At 39.3% G+C, this 23930-nt stretch overlaps 2 protein-coding genes across 3 annotated transcripts; one reads left to right on the top strand and one right to left on the bottom strand.

Moving 5' to 3' along the window:
• The first annotated feature begins 8978 nt into the window (after positions 1 to 8978).
• On the top strand, positions 8979 to 11720 carry ccn2a (cellular communication network factor 2a). Its single transcript, XM_020632422.3, has 5 exons — positions 8979 to 9275; positions 9455 to 9671; positions 9781 to 10032; positions 10131 to 10342; positions 10452 to 11720. Exons 1-5 carry the CDS (start codon positions 9213 to 9215, stop codon positions 10746 to 10748), a joined length of 1041 nt encoding a protein of 346 aa, XP_020488078.1. The 5' UTR covers positions 8979 to 9212; the 3' UTR covers positions 10749 to 11720.
• A 2488-nt stretch (positions 11721 to 14208) lies between these two features.
• chga (chromogranin A) lies at positions 14209 to 22603 on the bottom strand. 2 transcript variants are annotated; one of them, XM_065963753.1, is made up of 8 exons: positions 22341 to 22603; positions 22003 to 22052; positions 21084 to 21177; positions 18541 to 18609; positions 18361 to 18447; positions 17299 to 17607; positions 15916 to 16334; positions 14209 to 14963 (listed from the first exon to the last, which is right to left on the bottom strand). In XM_065963753.1, exons 1-8 carry the CDS (start codon positions 22384 to 22386, stop codon positions 14880 to 14882), a joined length of 1158 nt encoding a protein of 385 aa, XP_065819825.1. In that variant the 5' UTR covers positions 22387 to 22603; the 3' UTR covers positions 14209 to 14879. The 2 variants fall into 2 exon arrangements, with proteins under 2 accessions (XP_065819825.1, XP_020488031.2); XM_020632375.2 differs by having other exon boundaries at positions 17299 to 17616; positions 22341 to 22602.
• Between the last annotated feature and the right edge of the window lie 1327 nt (positions 22604 to 23930).

Below are 23930 nucleotides of genomic sequence, written 5' to 3'. Positions count from 1 at the left end.
TAACACCAGTAGTTGTACTGTGTGTGGTAGGACCTACACTATATTTAGAAACCAGCACCTGTAGAGATCATCTTCAGGGTCAAAGACACTGTGACCTCAAGGGTTCACCCTCTGATTTAGCAACATGCATCCCTAAAGTTGAGAAAGAAAAGTTAAGTAGTATTATGATAATGGAGAGATCTTCAATTAATTTAAGTCAGGTCACCTCAAAACTTTTCCTGGTTTTATCTCTCTTTGTTTGTTCAATATGACTTCTAAAGTGTGCCTGGCATGATGTCTAAGTTTAGAAACTCTCGACCTCCAGCCGTCAGGTCACTGAAACAGAACAGAGGCTGCCCTGGACTCACATGGAGTTGTTTAAGTTAAGACCACCTGACTTCCATCTCCATGTGTGGCAGTACATCTACAGCTGAGATGGTTTTCTGCTGTTTGTTGAAAGAGTGACAGCTCAAATTCTCATCAGTGTCTCCAGTCTAAACACTTTCCAGGACACAGGTTTTAAAAAGGCACTTTTCACTCCCTTTCAACCACCCATTAGCCCCCCCCTCTCTGTTAAACTGATGTTCCCATGCTTTCAGTCCAGCTCTGGCCTCCACCTGTGAGCCTCAGCCAGATAAAAGTGCTTCGTCCAACATACATGAAAGGAATATCTTCTCAATTGTTAACACAATCTGGCATTTGCATTCCCCTAGATGACCCTAACTGAAAGATTTATGATAAAATTTGACCAAAAAATTTAATCCACCCTCCAACTATGCCCCTCTGGCATGAAACGCTCCATATATTACACCTCCGCCCATTACCTCAAGTAATCCTAAACCCAACTATTTCGTACTGGCCGTGCCTGAATAAGATTTGGTCTCATGTATGTTTCCAGTCTGAACATTTTCCACCACTCCGGCCTTTAAATAGACACCGTTTCCATCTTGACAGTTCATCTGCCCACCAACCCCATTGTTAAATCTCGACAAATCATTCCAGGCTCCTGATCCATTATTAGTTTCCACTGCTTGTCTCCTCATAGACAGGCTGCAAAAAAGGTTCTGTCTGTCTCCAACTCTTTAATCTCTCAGTTGGAGACCAGTTCCTTCTGGACTGTAAAATGTCCAGAGATCATCATCCAATGCTTTTTTTGCATTATTCCCCATGAGTGTTTTTGCACTCAGACTTTCCGAGCACGTCTTTATTAGCCTGTTTGCTTCACTTATGAAACTCTTATTACAGACAAAAAAGCATAGTCATGCCCTAAATCTATCATTCCTTTTTCATAGCAATGTGTAATATCGTAACTGAAATATCTGATTATTCTTACTTTGCAATGGTTTGAGATTACCTAAAATTACTTAAATGGTGTTGAATTATTAAATAAAAGTATTTGGGACCGTGTTGTTTTCAACCTCTCAACCATCATGGAGTCTCTGCAGCCAGCCAGAAAGTTCAAAGTAGCAGAAATATTCGGGCAGGAAAATAATTTGGAGATGCTGGTTTTATGTTCAGTTTACACAGTGGTATATGATGGTCGGTTTGAAGGCTGGAGCCAGGGAACATTCCTCAAATAGCCTGCCAGCTACCACTAATGGAATTTAGTTTTAATGGACAGCTGAGTTCAGAGAACACAACTGAAGCTTCAAAAGATTACCCGGTTTGAGAAAAACACTGGATGTCCCCATACATAGTTTATATATATATATATATTTATAGATTATATAGATAGGCTATTGAAAGTAGAAAATGACCCTTATGCAGATATATTGCTGGGTTGTTAGTTGTATTAAAAAAAACGCCGAAAAAAATTATCTGCATGTCTCCACAACACCTGAAAACTGGCATTTAATGGAAGTACAAGAAAGCTCTTTAAGGATGAAAAAGGCAATAAGTAACACATCATGTACTAAAAATGTTCACTATTAAAATAGAGTCTATTTCTTTCCCAGTGTGTCATAAACTTGCAGCCTCAGTTTTTGGTGTGCCTGACCGGACTTTTTTATTTTACTTTTGATGTTTATCTTCCTGTTCAGCTCTAAAAATGCTGGGGAGTTATGACTGTATGTACTGAATATGAGCAGTGTGCAGGAACCATGGAAACAGTATGTCCCACAAGACACAGAGGCCTTCTCTGTGACATCACCGAAAGGTATGACGTCCTCACCCATGATGTGATGGAACTACTCACACTTGAGGCTTTGAAAACTAGGAATAATTTCCAGTCTCCACAGCAGGAGGAGAGACTGGACGAGGACAGTGTCGTCACCAGAGGCTGATGTGGGCACATAAAGATGCACCCTGGTGAGACACTGAGCCTGTCATCTCCACTGATCCTAAAGCTGGAAATGTCCCAGCTGACACAGCACGGTAGCCTTGTGATGTCACACAGCAGCTATGAAAGCAGCAGCAGTGAGATAATGAGACTATAAATGGCCGGTTGCAATGTAAATCTGCACCAAGATAGAAAGCAGGCCTTGACCTGAAATAACTACACACGTCACATGACCTCAAGTCAGAATGACTTCATAACTAAATTAAGATTATCACTTCACCAGTATTTTTTTTTTTCATTTTAAGGGGGAATGTGCTGAGGAACATTTCAATTTGGGAAATAACAAACATTATAAAATGAAGTGTGTTTGGTTTTATGTTTAGTCAACTCCCTGTTAATGCAATGTTGGCATGACTATAGCCAGGAGCTAATTATTTGTGTTACAGTTTGTTAAGTCACACATCTGTCAAATGGTTTGCCTACACCTACACTTCAACATTGCTCATAAAGGTTTTCTACACTATTGAGTCGTTGTATCAAGAAGTAGGGGCATCAAGAAATTAGTTCAATTAGAAAGATCATTAATCATGGTACAGAAAGGTATTTTCTAAATGAGGGATTTTATATTTTTAAGAACTGACAGAGAATAATCTACTTAGTTTAGGTTCTAATTTTTGCATCCAAATAACTTTTATGTTTTAGTTGACTGCTTTTACTTGCATCCTTTTGACAGCTGAAGAAAAAGTTCAGAACACTGACCGAACATCTAACCTGTTGAACAGTTAAGGAGCCTGTAGTCAGTGCTGTAGCTGAACGAGCTACAAGAAAGCATTCAGTGAATGTGCTGTTACTTTTGGTAAAGAGTTAACTGAACAAATCCATTTGCATGGCTCCACAAGAACATATACTCACTATCTCAATGGAGACCATGAATGACCTCTCTTACATTCCCAGAGGTACTAAGAGTTGCTGAGTACCAAGATTTACGGATTTACAGCATGTCTCTTGTAATTCAGAGACTGCATCTTCTAGTACTGCTAAAACAAACTCTTATGAAGAAGTTCTATGAACAAATCAGTTCAGTTTCAAACAGGAAAATATCTGATTTTCATGAAAATTGTGCCCGCCCAGTCTGGAAAACAAGTCAGAAAGTCTTACACATCCTGAACAAATTTCAAACAACACATCGAGTTGAAGCATCCAACCAGCCTTCTGAAATATCTACAAGTGACTGGTGACAATGGAATAATATTGGAAGCTCTACTGAAGTAGCTCTGTGATAACAAAAAAGAAAACAAATAAATGAACCTGAACTAGTTAATTTAACTATAACATGAACAAGTTCATTTTTATCTGTGTGAACTGATCTTTTAGCTATCTACTTTAAAGGATGAACTTGCCTGTAGTTTCCCTCAGATGCGAGTATAGACTAAAACAGAGTGAATTAAAGAGTCAATGTTGGACTTATATCAATCAATTTGAACTAGAACAGAACTTCAAATGGAGCTCATGTTGCTCTGTGTCTGCTGGATGTGAAAATAGGCCACTGTTTGCTAACGACTTCGCCATATGCACATCATAATATCATGTATGGTTCCAACAGGGACACAGAAACACAGGGGAGTGGGCCCCAAGGCTTACCGCAACTGCAGCTGGGGTAATACAAATTATTTTATAGGAAATAAGCAAACACTAAAAGCTTACGGTAAATGTAGAAGACGTGGTACCCCTGTGTCGGTGCTCTGTAATGAGGCCGGCTTCACAAGACTTACCCCAGCGGAGGTGAAAGGCTACCTGGCAGCGATTGCTTGAACACACCCTCCCTGATGACGGAGGGTGTGTTCATAACACCCTCCGTCATCAGGGAGGGTGTGTTCAAGCTAACTGCACACAACTCTATGGAGAGGGATGAAAATCTAAAGACAAAAATAAGGAAAGTTATGGAAGAAAAAGATAAGAAATAAACTAAGGCCAAGCACATATGGTTTCAACACTTTGAACTTAGTACATAGAGGGCACTGGGACACAATCACACAAGAGGAAAATCACAAAATGGCAGGAAGTAGTTTTCAAACACAAGGGGAAATGTTGATTATAAAAGGAAAGCATTGAAATCAAAAGGTACATGAACAAAGCCGCACGCTAAGACATGATAATTGATGATGGTTCCATTTTGGACATTTTACATCATGCTCAGTGTTTGAAGCTCAAATGATGTTACAACATTGTAGTGCTGTGATCCAGGTTGTACTACATAAATGTTGTGATTCAGACAAATAACTATAAATAACAAACTCATATCAGCAACGATGAAAAGACGATGAAAAGACGATGAAAAGTTAGATAGCAAAGAGTAATCCGGCCTTATTTTGAGTAAAACAACACACTTGTTTACATACACACGTCAGACAATGGCTAATGTTAGCCTTATGCCACTTTGATGTTTTGTAGTACAACACAATACGAAAAGAAAGGAATAAATTGTTTGCTTGGTAATGCTAGCTAGAAAACTTGTCAGTTGTTGAATAATCAAATATATATTTAGGACTAACACCTAAAACACAGCAGTGCAACATTATAACAGTGATTGAACTTCCCACCCTGAGTGTGACATCAGAATGATAACCGGCATGTAAGTACGGTAAGCTGTCAATGAATCAGTGTTCAATTTGTTATCCTCTTTCTGTTGCTCCTCAAAAATCTTATACAACTTAGAGGAAATATATATATTTTTTAAAACTATTTCAGTGTGATTTAGTAGTTTTCGTGAAAGCCTGCATACTTTGACTTTTCATGCATAGTTTTACCCGAAGAACAATTTTCCCAATGTGTGAAAGACAGCTTGCAGGCAGGTATGTTTAACAGTACTGCTGCCAACAAGTACAAAGCTGAGCAGACTCCCCTGACACTATATCACCACCACAGTCTGGTAATCACATTATTACTGATCTGAACCCACAGCTACTCTCTTGGAAAAATAGCTTATTCTATACTTAGCATCAATATGTCTGGGCCTACCACACACAGAGCAATATGTATCCCTTGGACTTCAACCCTCCAGATCTGCAGAACATTGAGCACGTGGCTCATCAGACTACTGATATTTATAACAGGAAACCATGAGAGGTACAGAATGAGTTCAATGAACATTCATTCTGCAACAAAACCAGCAGCATAACAACAAACAGGAAAATAACAGTATATATGGAGACTATCCATGGACAGCTTTCTGTTATCCTGAATGTTTCATTCACATCGTTTTCTAAAAACTTGCTACTTCATAAACTTCAATCAAACTCAGGTACACTGTATTCTTGGTTAAATAAGATGCTACTGTATGTAATCTTCAAATGGCATTTAGATAACATATATCAACAAACGTGCAATAGTGAAAGCAGTATTTTACATAATTCCTGAAGAAATTGTGCAGACATTGCATGTTACGTAAGGTCAGTTGAAACATAAAGTTTTCAGCCAAGTTCGAGTTTTGTTTTGCAGCGTGGCCGGAGCACGTTCCTCTTTCAAGCTGTTTCCTTTAGATATCATGGAGTTGAAGATTGAGCCCTGAGGCTGTAATGACAACACACACACACACCCTCTCTCTCTCTCTCTCTCTCTCTCTCTCTCTCTCTCTGGTCTATTTGGAGAGACAGAAAACTCCACACAAACACCCCAAACTTTCACTCTCTGCTGTTTTTCCTCTCTCAGACAATCTAACAGGAGTTCCTACTGTACTGAGCCAGCACACAGAGAGAAAATATCCATATTAGGAAAGGAGCAGACGCCCTTATATGGTGCAGCTTCCTCTGTAGTAAGAGCTCTGTCTGCTGGCTTCTTCCTCACATTCCTCCAGCTCCAGGTTTCTCAGGGAGTTTTTCATTTCCGATTTGCTGGCTGTAGAAGGAGCAGGGCTGCCTTTCATAAGAGTCTAGCTTGGTGTGTGATCTCCTTTTTTTTTATTCAAAAAAAATACACAAACCTCCGTCTAGCCCCTTTCCTGCAATCCTCCACTCTGGGGTTTGATGTAGTAAAATAAGCCCGGCCAGGGACAGGGCACACCTGGCCTTTTTAAGTTTGTCATAGACTAAACCTCGTTAGGCAGGTGGGAAGCCAGTGAACGTGTAGCCTTTGTTCCCATCATATCTTCATGGGCTGGGCTGCACTTTCACTTAAGTCGACTCAGGTTTTTAAAACATGATTTGTCCTGACTAAGGACTGATGGAGTGAAAAATTCCCGTCAGATGTGAAATAAAACCTCCAGTCTTTGTGTTCAACAAAATCCTCTTTGTGAGAAGTAAGAAAAGCCCAAAGCTCAAATCAATAAACGATTTTTGGGTAGTGCCATTACCTGAACACATTAGTCTCTGTCCTGCATACCTTGGCAGTACATTCAGCTCAGGTAACTGAGGAATGAGACCATCAGGATCATCATGCAGTATCCAACAGAAATGTAGCCAACATATTTTTACAACAATATGCCAAATCTGTGAGTTATAAGAGTTTCAAATTTACTGCCATGTCTAATGACATTGGTTACTTTGTTGCATCAAAGGAAATCTGAATAAAGCGAGTATTATTTGATGCTGAAGCCTTATTATTGCAATCAACAAGTTACATTGGTCATTCTTGCATTTTTGGAAAAATCAAAGGAATATTTGGAATAACATTTGATCGCAACCTCACCTTTGAACCGCACATAAAAACAGTTGTACAATCATGCTTATTCCATCTACGCACCATCTCCAAAATTAAAACAATGCTCAAGTGCCAGAAATTGAAAAAATCCTCCACACCTTCATTTTCTCCCAACTTGATTATTACTTGATAACTCCCTCCTCCAGAATCATCAATCAGTGTCTCGCCTCCAGCTAGTCCAAAATGCAGCAGCTAGGCTTCTTACTGGTTTTAAAAGATGACATTACAACACCCCCAATTTTTACTTCCCTACATTGGCTTCCTGTTACTTGCATTTTACAGGCTCTGATTCCCTTTTGTTGTTTGTACTGTCTCTTTATTTATGCTTTTAGCTCAAGTTACTGTTTTATTCCCTTTGATTGCTCTTATGGGTTTAATGTTCTTATTTAGTAATGCTTTATCTTACTAACTTTATCTATTTTTAATATTATTATTAATATGTATGTGTTTCTATTGCTCTCACCTCTTTACTTCTTTTACCTTTTTATTGCTGTTACTGTATCTGTTTTTATTTTCTTTAAGGTCTTAGTGTTTTACATCATTTTAAGTCTTTGGGTTTCAGCTGGTTGTGACCTCTCAGCAGCTTGTGTTGTTTGGGTTCTCATGACGGTTCTTAAGATGGTTATTATATTTGTTCTTATGATGGGACTTATACTTGTTCTTATGATGGGACTTATGATAGTTCTTATGATGGTTATTATTATGGGACTTATACTGGTTCTTATGATGGGTCTTATGATAGTTCTTATGATGGTTCTTATGATAGTTCTTATATTGGTTCTTATGATGGTTCTTATGGGTCTCATGACGGTTCTTATGATGGGACTTATACTGGGTCTCATGACGGTTCTTATGATGGTCCTTATGATGGTTCTTATGATGGTTCCTATGATGGTTCTGATGATGGTTCCTATGATAGTTCTTATTATGTACCTTATGATGGTTCTTATGATGGTTCTTATGATGGTTCTTAGGATGGTCCTTATGATGTACCTTATGATGTACCTTATGATGGTTCTTATGATGGTTCTGATGATGGTTCCTATGATGGTTCTTATTATGTACCTTATGATGGTTCTTATGATGGTTCTTAGGATGGTTCTTATAACGGTTCTTATGATGTACCTTATGATGGTTCCTATGATGGTTCTTATTATGGGTCTTGTGATGGGTTTTGTGATGGTTGGGTTAAATATGTTCTTTGGTTAATTTGGGCAGATATTCACTGGCATTATAAATAGGATTGGATTAATTAATTCTGATCATACTGCTCTTGTCATACATAACAGATCATAATGTCCTTGTAATATTATTTTTATGTGAACTGCTGAGAGTTGCACTTCAGCTACTGATGTCAGAGCACAAAAATGCAGCTGCAGTGTCGCAGATAAAACCACATGAGTACTGAAGACTGCAGTGGCTGCCAAGTCTGTGTTCAGGAACTTGATAGATAATCAGCTCAAGTTAATGACTCAAATGTATTTCCTTTTCCTTACAGCGTGAAGCTAATTTACCAAAGCAGAGCCTGCATGTGCGCCTTTGAACAAAAGCTGAGGAATGCTGTTGTGGGCTTAAAGTCTTAACTACTCGTTATAAATCAAGCGGTTTACTTAATTATTGTACATTGATGCATTTTTATGAGCATCTACTTGTTTTGTTCTTAACTGTTCTTCCTCTTTCAAGTGAAGATGTTTTCTGTTCTTCCCTTTTTTTTCTTTTTTTGAAATAATATTTATAGGTACCGGCTGTCTGTTTGTGAAGTCAGTCTTCAGGAATTCCCAGTGTGGGGTCCCAAGCCTCTAACCAGACTAAACCTCCCCTTCCAGATGAAAGCTGCACTGAGAGAGACAGTGTTGTTTGGCCCAAGCAGCAGAGCTTTGCCTTCAGACAGCAGGAATGTGGGATGTCTGGAGTGGGGGTCAGGAAGCGAGGAAAGAATGCCAAGCATGTCCATGTTTGTCCAGGGCTGGCTCTCCATTCAGCCCCCAGTGACGTGCTCAGAGGGCCAGCGGGTATAAAAGGAGCTTCTCTGTGCAGTCAGAACTCAGATCAACTCCTCTACTGAAGCTAAACTCTAGCTTTCACTAAGACAGAAAGGACAGACTGTGACCGGAGCAGCGAAGAAACGCTATAAGAAGAAACCAGACTAGAGATCAACTTGATCAGGAGAGGTTTCTCAAGCTCAAACTCTGAGACTAAAGGAAGACTTTTTCTACGAAACTTAAGGAAAACTAGAATCTATTTCTCCAAGGAAGAAAAGATGACTGCTGGGATGAAGACAATGATTTTACTGCCTATCCTGTGCATCATGCTCTCAAACATGGTAAGTCAAAAACAAATTTAACTTCATACTTTTGTGGTGTATGCTTAAAATCTTTGTGTGATGCCGTGACATAATGTTAAAGGACATTGTGTTCTCCACGTGCTGGATGTTCAGCTTTAACACACTTTTGTAGAGATAATATGTAACTGAGCATGCGTCTCTGCTCGTCTTGTGTTCAGGCTGCAGGTCAGGAGTGCAGCAGCCAGTGTTCGTGCCCCTCCACCCCCCCTCAGTGCGCCCCAGGAGTGAGCCTGGTGCTGGACGGCTGTGGATGCTGCAGGGTGTGTGCAAAACAGATGGGGGAGCTGTGCACAGAGAAAGACGTCTGTGACCCCCACAAAGGCCTCAACTGTGACTTCGGAGCCCCCATTAACAGACGCATAGGAGTTTGCACAGGTGAGACATTAAAAAAAAATCACCTTTTGGTATTATTTCAGAAGTGCCATTAACATCCCTGATCTAAGAACCAAATCATGACCTTTTCCTTTGTTCTTTCCCTCCACAGCTCGCGATGGAGCCACCTGCGTGTTCGGAGGCATGGTGTACAAGAGCGGAGAGTCCTTCCAAAGCAGCTGCAAGTACCAGTGTACCTGTTTAGACGGCGCTCTGGGTTGCGTGCCTCTTTGCTCCATGGACATCCGCCTTCCCAGCCCTGACTGCCCCATGCCAAGACGGGTCAAGGTCCCTGGGAAGTGCTGCGAAGAGTGGGAGTGTGATTCTCCCAACAGACACAGCTTCATGGGCTCTGCTTTGGCTGGTAAGCTAGTCTCTATTTCTGCATCTAGAGGTAGCTTTTTGGAAATGTGCTATAATCTGGATAGTCCTTCTAATCTGGTGTTTGCTCCTATGTTACAGCCTACAGAGAGGAGGAGACCTATGGCCCAGATCCCTCCATGATGAGGGAGAACTGCCTGGTTCAGACGACCGAATGGAGTGCCTGCTCAAAGACTTGTGGCCTTGGGATCTCCACCAGGGTCACCAACGATAACCGCGAATGCCGCCTGGAGAAACAGACCCGGCTGTGTATGGTGCGACCATGCGAGTCACAGCTGGAGCAGAGCATCAGGGTGAGTGTTTGTTGAGGACCACTTCTTTAAAGAACTCTTAAGCCATAGTAATGGATAATAACAACCAAAGGATGCTTAATAATCTTTTTTCTCCAATTTCCTCCTGCAGAAAGGAAAGAAATGCATCCGCACTCCCAGGCTCTCCAAGCCAATGAAGTTTGAGATCTCTGGCTGCACCACAACCAAGTCCTACAGGCCCAAGTTCTGTGGCGTATGCCTGGACGGCCGCTGCTGCACCCCACACAGAACCACCACCCTGCCCATGGAGTTCAAATGCCCTGACGGACAGGTTATGAAGAAGCACATGATGTTCATCAAGTCCTGCGCCTGCCACCACAACTGCCCCGGGGAGAACGACATTTTCGAGTCCATGTACTACAAGAAGATGATGGGAGACATGGCATGAAAAGCCACTCAAGGACAATCGCAGCTTAAGACTTGAAAACAAACAGAACTCCATCTCATTTTGCAGCTCAGTATATATGTTTAATGTTTCATTTTCTCATTTTCTCATTTTAAAAGTAGTCAAGACACTTGTGTAAGTGTCTGTGTGTTTCGTTTGGCTGACATCAGCCGCATAGACTCAGACAGAGGGTTGCATAGCAGCTCCAAGAGATTCCTGCACTATAACTTGTATGTTTGACGAACCTACTGTCAGGTTTCCGCCCATTCCCCCTCTCGATACCCTTTACAGACCCGTCCATTGTACTGTATGTGTCTCTGTACCTTATCTAAACCATGACACCCTCTCTAAATGAGGTGTTTAATAACTCCCACTCCCTCCCTCCCTCCCACCCTCCCAGCCCAGACCAGACCTACAAACTCTAAGCAGCTGTAGACGGAGCACGCAAACCAAAGCGGGCCAGTGTTCCCCTGTCCAAATAGGTCTGAATGTGTCCTTGTGTGTGTGTTTTTGTATGTGTATGTATGTTAGCACAAGCCTGAATGTCAGCCTTGTCTCTGCTCTCAGAGTAGAGGAAAGGTCAGAGTTTCCGCCCCGCATGTGGACGAGAAAGTGAGCAGCTTGCTGAGTTAAGGGTTAGAAATGACACAGTGGGCATGGCAATGGCACTGAGAAAGAAAAAAAAAGACATACTGACTTTTACTGATTCAGGTCAGGAGGAAACCAAGGAACGGTGTCTGTTTTGTACAGAAATAGAAGAAAAAGACTGGAAGAATGATTTCATTCCTTTTTTATTGTCGGTGTGTAAATTATGTATATATTTGTACAGTTTAAGTTAATTTAAAAGCCAAATTTGTTCTGTGCTTCAAAATGTATCGATAGTGTATTTTTTACTATTTTATTGAGAAGTGTGACAACAATGTTACATGTTTTTCTTGTAGCTGAAAATAAAATGTTATATATTTTTTATACAAACACGACTTCTCTGACTTTTTTTCTTAAAATATGAGTTCACTGATGAGTGTTTGATGTAAACATCGACTGAAAAAAATTGAAATAAATGAACTATTCACTAACATCATTGACACAGCATACACAGGGGTCGCATGTTTGTTGTCTGCATAACTGGGGCATCATTTATTCATGTTGACATATCAAACACAGCAGGTATTTATTAATTATGAACTCAATTATCATTCTGTTAGAGCCAGAGGAAGATAAATAAACTTGTTCAGTGGTTACATCAGATCTGCAGCAGAGGAGGAAAGAGGATAAACCATCATGTGAGCTCTTCAGTTTTTATGCAGTGATTTTTTAAATGTTTGTTTCATATTTCATTTCTCAGATTGATGTTGTCCTGCTTGTTTTTGTAGTTTTTATTTTGTAATCACACAGAAACAACCAGAGTATTGTTAAAACGCATGGTTATGGTAAGGCATTCTTGCTGGTTTGTCTCTACTTTATACAAAGAAAAAAATGAATTAAAGAAATAAATCCAGGCCCAGGAGAATAAAATGTCAATGTTGCAGGGTCACCAAGCTGCCACTTCAAATCCCCTTAGGTGTTGCCACACAATTTGGGAAAAGAAAGTCTATCTCAATGCTGCCATCTGGTGCCCTTTTCATTTTGTTGTCATGAACACTATTCACTTGTTTGGCATCTATTTACGTTCTACTTAAACAACCAGTGTGTTCTTTAAGAAATAGATTTTAAATCCAATGCAGTGTGTTTTCATTAGTGCATTTAAGCTTAACATGAGGAGTGTTGTTTCTTTCCTCTTTTCTTCTTAGAGCTGAGAATATCTACAGAGGGAGTGCAAAATTGTCCACTGAGCGCACAATGTTGCAAAGCAACACTTTCTACAGGAGCCCAGAATGGACAAAACAGACACTGGCTCAACTTGAGCCTTTCCTGTTAATTGCAAGTGTTGTGGACATCATAGGTTTACTACATGCTTAGAAGGGTGGTTGGTTGTTGCAACAGATTCATTAAATTTCACAAATCATTCACAAGCGATCTTCTGTGAAATTGTCTGTCCTGTCAAACAGCTTGATGTTTTGTTATAGAATACTTTAAGTGTGACTTCTCTAGCAAGTTGTGTGTCTTATTGTGTATCTTAAATGGTTCAATCCAATTTAAAAAACTTCTCCCTGGGGGGCAATTGAAATGGTGCTTTTGTTCTCTCTTCCTATGTTTCATACTTGTTTTTAACCACCTTCAAATATTTGGGTTTTATACTGAGCTTCTCATACAGGGAGAAACTTCATGAATTTCAAATGCTGTCCTGGTATTCAGGCGTTTTATGACTATATTTGCATATTGATGCTGGATGGAAAAAATGCAGACACAGTTTCATAACTCAGCTGTATCTACAAGCTGCCAAAGAAAGAAAACCCCTTTCATTCTCAGTTTCTATTCATTCTTTCAGTATTCTAATTTTGTGTCTTTTCAGTTTCTGCTGCTCACAGATTCGTAGAGCAGATATGTAGAAAACTGTGAACATCTCACTTGTCTGGTTCTTCTTCTTAATAGTAACAACTGAAGAACAATGTAATGCTGAAGCCAAACTAAAGGTTAGAGTGTGAATGTCTTGGAATGGAATGAAACAGCTTGTATGTCAGAGTGATGATTCATGTTCCTGGCTCCTTCGCCCACAGACACTAGCATTAAATGTGCAGACTGCATCTACAATAATAATAAATGTTTACTTGCAGTCAGAGACTAAGCCCATGTGGACAGTATGAGTAAAAACAGTGGGAATAAAACATATTATAAAGCATTAGAGGTCACATATTATGCAAAATACACTTTACCATGTTTTTCTAACATTCATATTGTCCCTAGTCTGTCTACAAAACCCCCAATTATGAGAAAAGTCTATACTCTGCATCTTTTACCAGAAAATGTGTGCAAAGGGGAAAGAGATTTCCCCTTTGTGACATCACAAATGGCAGTAACCCCTCCTCCAGGTGGGTAACACTCCCACAGCTAGGTGTTTGATCTGCCTTCCCACCGTGAACAATAGAGCATGGTGCAGAAAGGCTGAGCCACCAAAGCCCCTCCAGAGAAGGATGTGGTCAGACACAGCTCATTTGCATTGAAAGCACCAGACACAGAAACAGCCTGTTCTGAGCAGGGCTGGAATAGAGGGGTTTATAAACATGATCAAATACAGGATCAGAGTGGATATTTAACAAGATACTTCATTTGTGTCTCCAATGTTTTTTTTAGGGAGCTCTGAGACTTTAACGATTGAAAAGGAGTATAATATGTGACCTTTACATGAAGTCCAGTAATTCATGTCTTTACCACGTTAACATGTCTAATTTGAGGGCTACTTATGTGCTAAATTTACTGGATAAAACACATAAAACAGCTTTAGCACATTTCATGAAACCTGTTCCCTTATACAAATATTAAGTTTCTAAGCATTCAAAGATTTTATGAGACAGAGATTTCCAGATAAACTCAAATCAATTTATTATTATTTTTTACATAAATTAATCACGGATTAAAATTACAATCCAGCTATTAACTGCTAAACATGTTCAATTATTGCCTTGACTTTATTCAAGCCAACTGTATCTGCAGTAGCGAGCGTCTATGTCTTCTACTGCTTACCTAAGCCGAACAGAAAGTCTTTGTACATGTATACATGCTTTATCGTAGAACCCCACCTTGTTGGATTGTGTATATCTGGATAGACTTCAGTGTTAAAATGATTTTTAAGCAGGCAAGACACATTTTATAAACAGAGGAGGTGATTGTCAGAGAGAAAAAGAGGAAAACAAGCTGTCAACCTTCACTGACAGAAATGTTTTTTTCTTGAGGACCCTTGCTATGTCTTCTGAATTTTTTATGCGAGTAACTGAACTTCCAGAAGTTCTTTGTTTTCAGTTTGCATGTTTAGTTTCAATGTGCATCTACTGTTTACTAATCTATGTAGAGGACAGGATGTCACAAGGGAGGCCGGAGCAGTTTGGTGCCAGAGGGCATCTTCCAGAAAAAAAGCAAAAGATAAAATCTTGTCACATATTCACAAGCTCTATCAGTGGAAACCAGGCAGCTGGTAAAGCGGAGGAGGAGAAAGAGGCAGAGGAGGTTGCCATGTCAAGTTTTCTTCCGATCTCTTGTTCAGCCTCGTCGCAGCTCGTGGAGTTTCTGGGCAACATTTTCGAGCTCTGACTCGATGGCTGCCAGGCTCTCAATCTCTGGTTCCTGCAGATATAATGAGAGAACAGCAAGAGAGAGAGGCTGCTTATAGACAAATGTTTTTTTATACTGATTGTTTTAAAACTGTTTTAGCTGTAAGCAGGTACACATTATGAACAAAATGACCTCTATTATCCTCATGTTAGAACTACTGTGAAACCGTGTATGGCCAGTAAAGCTATCACGTCTTAGTGGTTGCCTTTAAACATGTTGCCAAGCAGCAGCTGCTTTATTTGCATGTTGATGGGATTCCAGCCGTAGTACGGACTCTGCCTCATTGTTTTTTAAAGAAAAACAGAGGCCTAACTCAGTATCCTAAAAGAAAAATAGTAACTAGGAAAAATGATGTCACCTTTGTTTATTTGTTGAAGCCATAGAGGACCATATGATGGCAACAGGGTATATAATTATTGTTATATTTTTGTCCTATTTGACAGAACGGGAGGTAACGGCATGCCAAAAACATATAGCAATGCCCTACAACAAACCCTGGTATCATTAATTTTACTAAAATGTGGCAGCCAAAAAACAAAACAAAACTAACACTTAATGAAAGAAGACTTAGAAAGAGCAATTCAGTAACCCCTTGGTTTCAAACAGTATACATTAGTTTACTAAGGCTTAGTTTCTCCCTGCTGGCCATTAGAAAGAACACAGGTTTAAGGTACTTCTGCACTGGCTTTACTTTTGTAACCAAACAGCTCTGTCCTCTTCTTAAAAACAGCCTATGATTAATTAGTTTGCCTAAATGGGGAAAGCTTTGTTACTCTTGGATAGATCCAGGCTAGCTGTTCCCCCCGTTTCCATTCGTTATGTAAATATGCTAAGTTAAGCTAATGTGCTTCAGCTTTTTCTTTATATTTACCTTACAGTCAAATGATCTAGTTCAAGAAATATAGAGAAAAACTACTCCACAAAGTTGAACTATTGTTACAATCTCAGTAGATTGATAGCTCACCTCTGTCTTCCGGCTGGCGCTCCCCTCTTCCTCCGACCCCCTCCTCTCCTCAGCTCCGCTTCTGGCAATCATCTGTAGCTCCTTCTCCTCTGGACTCCTCTGTGTGTTTCTTTTTTTCTTCTCCTCCACTTCTTCTGGCACCTCTTTCGAATGATGTAGCACTTCTTCCTGGCTGTTGAGCTGCTGTACATCCTTTTTGGCTGTTTTTTTCTGCAGTGACAAGGCCTTACCTCTCTTGGTCCATCGCTTCATGCTCTCTATATTCCCTCTCTTTGTCTCCTCTTCTTCTTCCTCTCCAGGATGTTTCTGCTCTTGTTTATGGGAGGAAAACACAGCCCTCTTATCTTTCTCTTCTTCATCCAACTTCTTCTCTTTTGACTTGTTTCTGTGAGCATCTCTCCTTTCATCCAACCTTGCACCTGGAAATACAGAAAAGAAAAAGGAAATTTTTCTATTATATTTGAACTGAAACATATCCACAGGTCCAGCGACAGAATATTCTCCACCATCAGCAAGAATCCACTTCTTGTAATTAAATATTTGGTGCCAGCTGGCAGCTTCATTCACTGTATTGCTAGCTGTGCTTTATGGGAGTTGACAGCACGGCCAGAGCAACAAGATGACTGAAGCTCCCTTTAGTAGAGCAGGTTTGCATATTTCATTGTGCTCTGCTATTTCAGCTATAAAAATCATCGATCTGTTAAGAGGTCTGGAGACAGAAAAGTCAAACTCTTAATTGCAATTTTGATCTAAAGTTTGAGATTATGGTAAGTGATTCAGCTCAGTTTAACATCCTATGAAACAGCCCCTCCTGTGCTATATTTCCTTTGTTTTCCTATCATTAAAAGAAAAATATTCAGTTCCTACAAAGATATAAATACCCTAAAAATTTTTTTTTTTTAAATAACCCTCACCAATGACTTCCTATGTTGTTGAAAATTGAAACCTGTGTATACAGGATGACTCCCGTTATTCCGACAGGGACAATGTACTAGCTTATTTGTATTCTGGTACATTTACACATTTAATCCTTTCTCTTGGTGTGCTGTCAGTTTGCCAGTTATGTTGGCCCAGCTTCACTGTGGGGCGGGCGGACTCATCATATAGATGGAGGCACTTCAATCAATCACCCAGTCGTGGTGGCAGACTGTTTTATCTGCAAAGGCCATTTATCTTTTTGCGCTCTCCCTATCTTAAGACTTTGCCGTCTGCCTTTGCTCAACTTGATTCAATATTTTAATTAAAAAATGAAAAATATGACCTGCCGGTTGTCTTGAATATTAATGCCCATATTTGTATTCATTTCTCTGGTGTTTTCCTTTAACTATAACTAAGATTTCAAACAATAGGCAGACATGTGTGAAAAAAAAAAGATACACTTGCCTTTTTTTTCCTTGGCCATGTTTCTTTCCTCTGATTTCTCGTTTGAATTTAAATCACTCTCTTCCTCTTTCTCCTCCCTCTTTCCAGGCTTTCCCTCACTCCACTCATCCTCAGAGGCATGACTACCAGGGCTCTCATCATCTTCCCTCTTCACTTGCACCTCTTCACCGGTGTTATTGTCCTCCTGTGGCTCTCCATCCTCCAAGCTTTCATCCTTTTCTTCCCCTCTGTCAACATGTCCTGTCCTCTTTTTCTGAGACAGGATGGATCTCTCACCAGGGCCTCCTAAAGCTTCCAACATGGATCGATCTGAAATCGCTAGGGAGGGGGAGAAATTTAATTTACTAGAAGTCATTGATTTTTCAGTGATGTATAAGGAAGGTGCTTACACAAAAGCACAGACATTAACTGAGTTTAACCGTAAAAAATGTAACCCATGTATTGGGTCAGCATGTAAAATGTGATGTGCCTTATTGCACATGAGCATTATTCTAGACATGTTCGTTTTCTCTCATCAAAAATGCATAACAATGTTTTTTCCATAACAAATGCTTTGAAGGAATGGTCCTAGGCTCTGAATTTAGAATGTTTTCTTCTTTCCCTGTTTTTTACCTGTAAGATAATGAGATATGAGTTGTACTCTGTCATAATAATGAAATGTATGTTTTCATCATCTACTTACTGTTCATTAATCCTTAGATGCAGCCTTAATTATATGCCTTAATTTATTTCAGATAATTTCACAATTGTTTAGTTTCTCGAAGAGCTCAGATATACCATGGACCAATGGAAATTCACCTTTTCTTCTCTGCTCCACATGTTTTTGCATTATTACCTCAACTTTATGCGATGCAGAAATTCCTGCACTGACTTTAAAGGACCTTGTGTATGGCCTGATTATCCCCATAAAGAACATGAGCATATCTCCACTTTTTTCAGACCTGCTTCGCTGGTACAATAATATCTGAAATAATGGAAGTATCCTTAAAAAAATAAACTATGCAAGGAATGTGCAGACTGTGTTTTTAGGTATTTGAACCACTAAAGACTGAAGAAACTTACCAGCAAAATCACTTGAAGACTGAAGACTCTGTGTTGCTGAAGCAGGTGTAGTAGCCTCTCTCTGCAGCTGAGCTCTGTCATGACCCCCTAAAAATCACAATGAATTATTATTTTCATCATCAGAATGTAAACAAGCATGTACAGTAAACAGACATCGCCTGTATGAGGTCTGTGACTCACCTTGAACAGCAATCTCCTGCAGCTCCTTTAGAAAGTTATGATGGCGAAGAATAGAAACCAGTCTGTCATCTGCATTAAAACACGCACATAAAAAACATAGCAAAATTAATACAAACAAGGTGTTCAGTTTACCATATTCACATGGTGAAAATAGCTATTTTTCTCTGTCATCAACTCAGGGTTGGAGGCTCAGATGATTTAATAATGTATTGCTTTGATTCCAGGTTGTAACCAGGTTGAAAGTAATGATTAGTTTCCTGCTTCCAGATTGATAAACAATGGAGAGTGAAAATCTTCAGGGATAAGAGCCCATATTTCAAGTCGTTAATGAGGGGTCAAAATAAATTGCAACGCTAATATAGACATCAGCTAGCTTTAGCTACCTGGTTAGCATGACTGTATGTTATACCTCCACTATTCAATAGAAAAGGCGTACATTTCTAGCTCACATACATTACTGTAAGCTACTTCAGTGTTACTGTGTTAGCTTGCTTACCATCTAGGCTATGCTAACACATTAGCTTGCCATAAGAGTAGACAATAGGAAAAGCGTAAATTCCTAGCTAACGCTGCTGTAAGGAAAGAATTTAGGCCCCTCCTCTTGGATAGTCAAACCCTTTATAGAATAAGTGCTAGCTAAGAAGTGGTTGAATGTTAATGTTAGCTTTTTTCCGATGGTCGCTAATAAGGTATCAAATAGTTCTATATTGCTTAAACTTATTGGCCTGAGGCCCTACAAGATTGTCTTTATCCTGTCTTTTAAGTTGGTGGTCAATAAGGGAATGATAATAAATAATCAGATTCACTACATTTATAAAACACACAACCTGGAACACAGCGGTATAACGGCATTTCAGCTTCCCACCATTTGAATAATCGTCAATGCAGAGAGATTAAAAGGGCAAAAATGTGATAATGGGATCTTGCAGGGGGTAAAACACAAGTATACATCTTTCCCATTCACCTTTCTTTTTTTTTAAAAGGACTCAGCAATTTGGATGGTCACAGTTAATAGCCCTGAAATTTACTGCTTTCAAAGCACGAACACGATTAATCATTTGGCCCACAGAGACTCCCCGCAGCAGTGAGCACTGGACTTTCTGCTGACCCACAAACGGCACTGCATACTGTACTCAGCAAGCAACAAAAAAGACAACTACTGGTCTGTAATATCAGTACGTGATCTTTCTTCTTTCCTTGCAGTCTCCTTCTTTTGTCCCCTTTCTCTCTTTGACTTTGACTCCCCCTCTATCCTCTCCTTGTCTCTCTTTTCATCCCGCTGGTGGTGTACAGTTTCCCTCTCTCTCAGTAACAAACACTCAGTGAGTAATGCTCTGATTGATTTTACAACAAGGACGGCTTCAAGGTAATACACTTGCTATGTAACTGAATAGCATCTGCTGAACAGCCTCTGAATAGCCTCTGCCCTGCTGTATATAACCGAGCATTTTTTATACCCAGCAGCCATTGCATAAATCCATTAACCTTATGATTTTTAGTCTTTGCTGTCGATAAAGAAGGAGAGTACTTATTGGTTCTCTTAGGGAGGTGTTGTTATTCCAGAGAGGGGTTATTAGCAAGTTGCTAGAAGAATGTAGATATTAATGTTGATGATGATAATAATGATGAATATGAAAAAGGCTTAGGTTGTCAAATTTTAAACAATTGCACATTTTAAATTCATGTTACAGGTTTACTTCATTCAATGTTTTTAAGCTCTTCTAACACCTTACAAATCAAATGACAGCCTATGTGTTCTTTGCCCAAATCTTTATGGTTATTATATCATGTCTAACCATAACGTAATAACTCTAAGTAGGTTATTCAAAAAGGACATTACAGAAAATAAATCAGAGTATTGCATCATCTTTTGATTGAAAAAGTAGCTTTAAAAAAGTTTTGAATAAAAGCTTCAAGGGGCAGAGCTGAGAAATATCGTTTATTGTAAAATTTACATTAACATTCTGTTTACGTTGGTTTATAGAATTTTTTATTGTTATACTGTGTGATTTAATGTAACTGAATGTTGTATATTTTAACCAAAGACCAAAATAGGGACAAGAGTTGGAAATAAGTAGATTCAAATTTTCTGTGCAGTAAATCAGTTATTTTGTATTGAAACTATGTTAAATTGCATCGTCTCTATTAAATATAATCAATTCAATTCAATTCAGTTATTGTATAGGATTGAGTTTCTGATGTGAATGGGACATGGAGTGTAAAAAGAGCTTTGAGAGGTCACAAGACTAGAAAAGCGCTTTACAAGTCCAAGTCCATTTACATGTAAAATCCCACCACTGCAATGTTTTAAATTAAAATGTTAATTTTCAATTAATTTGAATGAAAAATGATCAATTTAAACGAATTCACAAATATCATTATTTATAACATGGCTTGTCAGACTCTCACTGCTATAGCAGTATGTTGTGTTTTATATTAACTTCCTGTTCTTGTGTCTTTGTCATAGGCCTGTCAGGGCTTCAGCTTTGTGATCCAGGTTATATAGTGCCCACAGTAGCTGTAATCCTCTGGTCGAGACTCACCTGTCCTCAGTGTGACCAAACACTCCTGACTGACAGGATTGGGGTGGGGCCTTGATAGTACGTCAGCCAACGCCTCCACGATGCATTTCATTACCTGAAAACAGAGCGAGCATAACATGACTCACCAAACCTTACCTGCTACAGTCAGATATATGCCTGGAGTATGCCTCAGAAGATAAAAACAGTGTTAAAATTGCCTCTTTGGTCACTGATGTTGATGTAAACTAAGATGATGCTACTCTCAGAATAAGTAAAGCATCTTGCATCTAACTCAGTTTTGTACATTAAAATTCATTTGCTTCTCTTTGAAGAGAGCCCATGTGCTTGCTCGCTCACTAATTCAAAGATATGAGTGTCTTAGATGAGAGATCAAAAATAATTTCAACTCCCATTGTGCTTTTAATTTCAAGCCAATGCTGCATCCCTGATGATTTTTCTCTCATATTATTTGTCATGCCTGCCAGATCTTTGAACATAAATAGTCCCATCGCACAACTCTCATCACTCTTTTATGCGCTGTCACATCTCTCAGCTATATTCCCAAGTCTTCAAATCCAACTATAGGAATCTACCCTCTCTCTCTCTATCTCTCTCTCTCTCTGTCTGTCTCTCTCTCGCTCTCTCTCTGTCTCTTTCTCTCCATCAAGTTGTGAAATGAATCTTGTACTACCAAATCTGTCCATTGCTCTCAGAATGGGATTTATTGATTGCTACAAGGTCACAATGAGATTGCCCCCAGTGGAGAAGGAATTTATGTGAGTTAAATTGTTTGGATTAAGTATTTTTATTCACTGCTTGGAAAGTAGAGGGACTAGACAGTCTCTTCAGCAGTTGGAGGTTACTTTAAACTACAGCGTTTCTCACAACTAACATTGACATAAAAACATGTAGATATGGCATATAGTTATAAAATGTTTACCTGTGCGTCCTCATTCTCCAGCTGACTTGGAGTCACTGGCAATGACAGAACTGCAAGAGAAGAAAGAAAAAGGATGTAATCTCCCCCATCATTATCTGCCGTACCTCGTTCTAATCCCAGTAGCTCTGATGTTATTCTCTCTGCTACTCAAACACACTGCTTTAGTAACAAGGGACTGAATGTGCCAAAGGTGCAGCTCAATTTTAAGACGTGTTTGTCGCTGTCCTTGGTGCTGAAACAAGGCAGTTACATCCCTTAATGCAGGTTTCTCTCAGCAAACTGATAGCACAGAGATAACAAATAAACTTAAATAAGACTCTTTTTTTTTTTTTCCTCACCGCAGTTTGACAGTATTGTCAAGATGAACAGTCCTCTCCCGATCATTTTTTTTTTTTTTTTTTTGACACGAGCTCTCCAGGAATAGAAAAAAAAAATAGCGAAGCTTTTATCAGAAGGTTTTTGATTTCACCACTTCAAAAGAAAAGTCGGTGGGTTACGGAAGCATTCTGAACCAAACTTAACCGCCTTTTAGTATTTCTGGAGAGCTTAATCTCCTGCTGCATCGTCCTCTCCGGTCTCTTCACCGACACCTCACCGCAACAGCACGCGCTTTTATAGGACGAGATGTAGCGAGGAAGTGACATCATCCGCGGACAAATGATTAGCCTACTACTGTAGATTTATTGTACCTGAACGTACCACGGCGGTTGTCAGGGCGTGAACAGGTTAGGACTATTAGTAATGGATATCATGGCTCATGTTTTATTGAATTACGTGTAGGCGATATTATTATATAATATCTGACTATAAACATTTTCAAAAGTACAGGTTTTATGATTTTTTTTCCTCCATCCTGCTGGTTTCTCTCTCTGATCATGTCTCTTGACCCAATGAAAGTGTTGCTAGGTGACAGGTTATTGAAAGATGACTGCTCTCATGGTAGTTTCAGTGCCCACTTTGATTATGTAAGCAGGTGATCTGAATCTGGTGAGAACACACATTAACAGACCTTTTTACACGTTTCATAATCTAAGGCTATGAAGTGAATAAACCCTTCTTTTCTGATTAAAATGTATGCTGTGTATGCCATGATAATATGGGAGTGCAGATGTAAGCTTTAAGCTGACTGGTACAATACATCAAATGGCGTCATTTGTGTTTAATATTGTTCATGGTGCCTTTACAAATAAAATGAAATAAATGAAAATAAATGAAAGCCCTGTATGTGAGTACACAAACTAATGGCTGATAAGTAATACAAGAATCCAGCATCTGATGTAATATACAGAAAACCCTGCTCTGTTTGGTCAGACACAACTTCATGCACAGAAACATTTTTTAAGGTTTCAATCTGCTTTTTTGTGTTTTTATTTAAAGATAGGACAGTGGAAAAAGAGGAATTAAAAACCTGGATTTCCCACTTGGAAGACTAGAGCCTCCTACATAAGGACTGCACACTAACCACTAGGCAACTGTGGGCCCCTTATTCTAAAATTTGATGGTGGTGTTTTTTATTGTAAGATATTTAATTATTGGCCTTAATTGAATACAGCAGAAAATGCATGTTAGGTCAATTAACAGCTGTGACAGTCAGAGATTTATAATTATGTTTTTAGTTGGTGGAATGAAAAGAAATGTACAGAGTAACTGTTTGCTTACATAAATGGGTTTTTTCCCCTAAGAAATACATGTTTTAATTGTAAAACTGTTTGCACTCCTAAGTGCTAAGTCTCTATAAGGTACATTTTCTCTTTTGTTACAGACACAATCATATAAAAAAGACAAAGATGTTTCCTCATGATGGGCTGGACTGTTTGTTGTTTCAAATTTCCTACGGCACCGTCCACTGAGATCCCAAAGATCTCATTATGCTCGCAGAGACACAATAAAGACCAATTTGCGTCACATCCATATTTGTTCCACATAAA

Source organism: Labrus bergylta, chromosome 15 (assembly GCF_963930695.1).
Source record: "Labrus bergylta chromosome 15, fLabBer1.1, whole genome shotgun sequence".
Lineage (NCBI taxonomy): Eukaryota > Metazoa > Chordata > Actinopteri > Labriformes > Labridae > Labrus > Labrus bergylta.
Note: the sequence above shows the minus strand (reverse complement) of the source record. Positions and strands in the feature narration are given on the sequence as shown.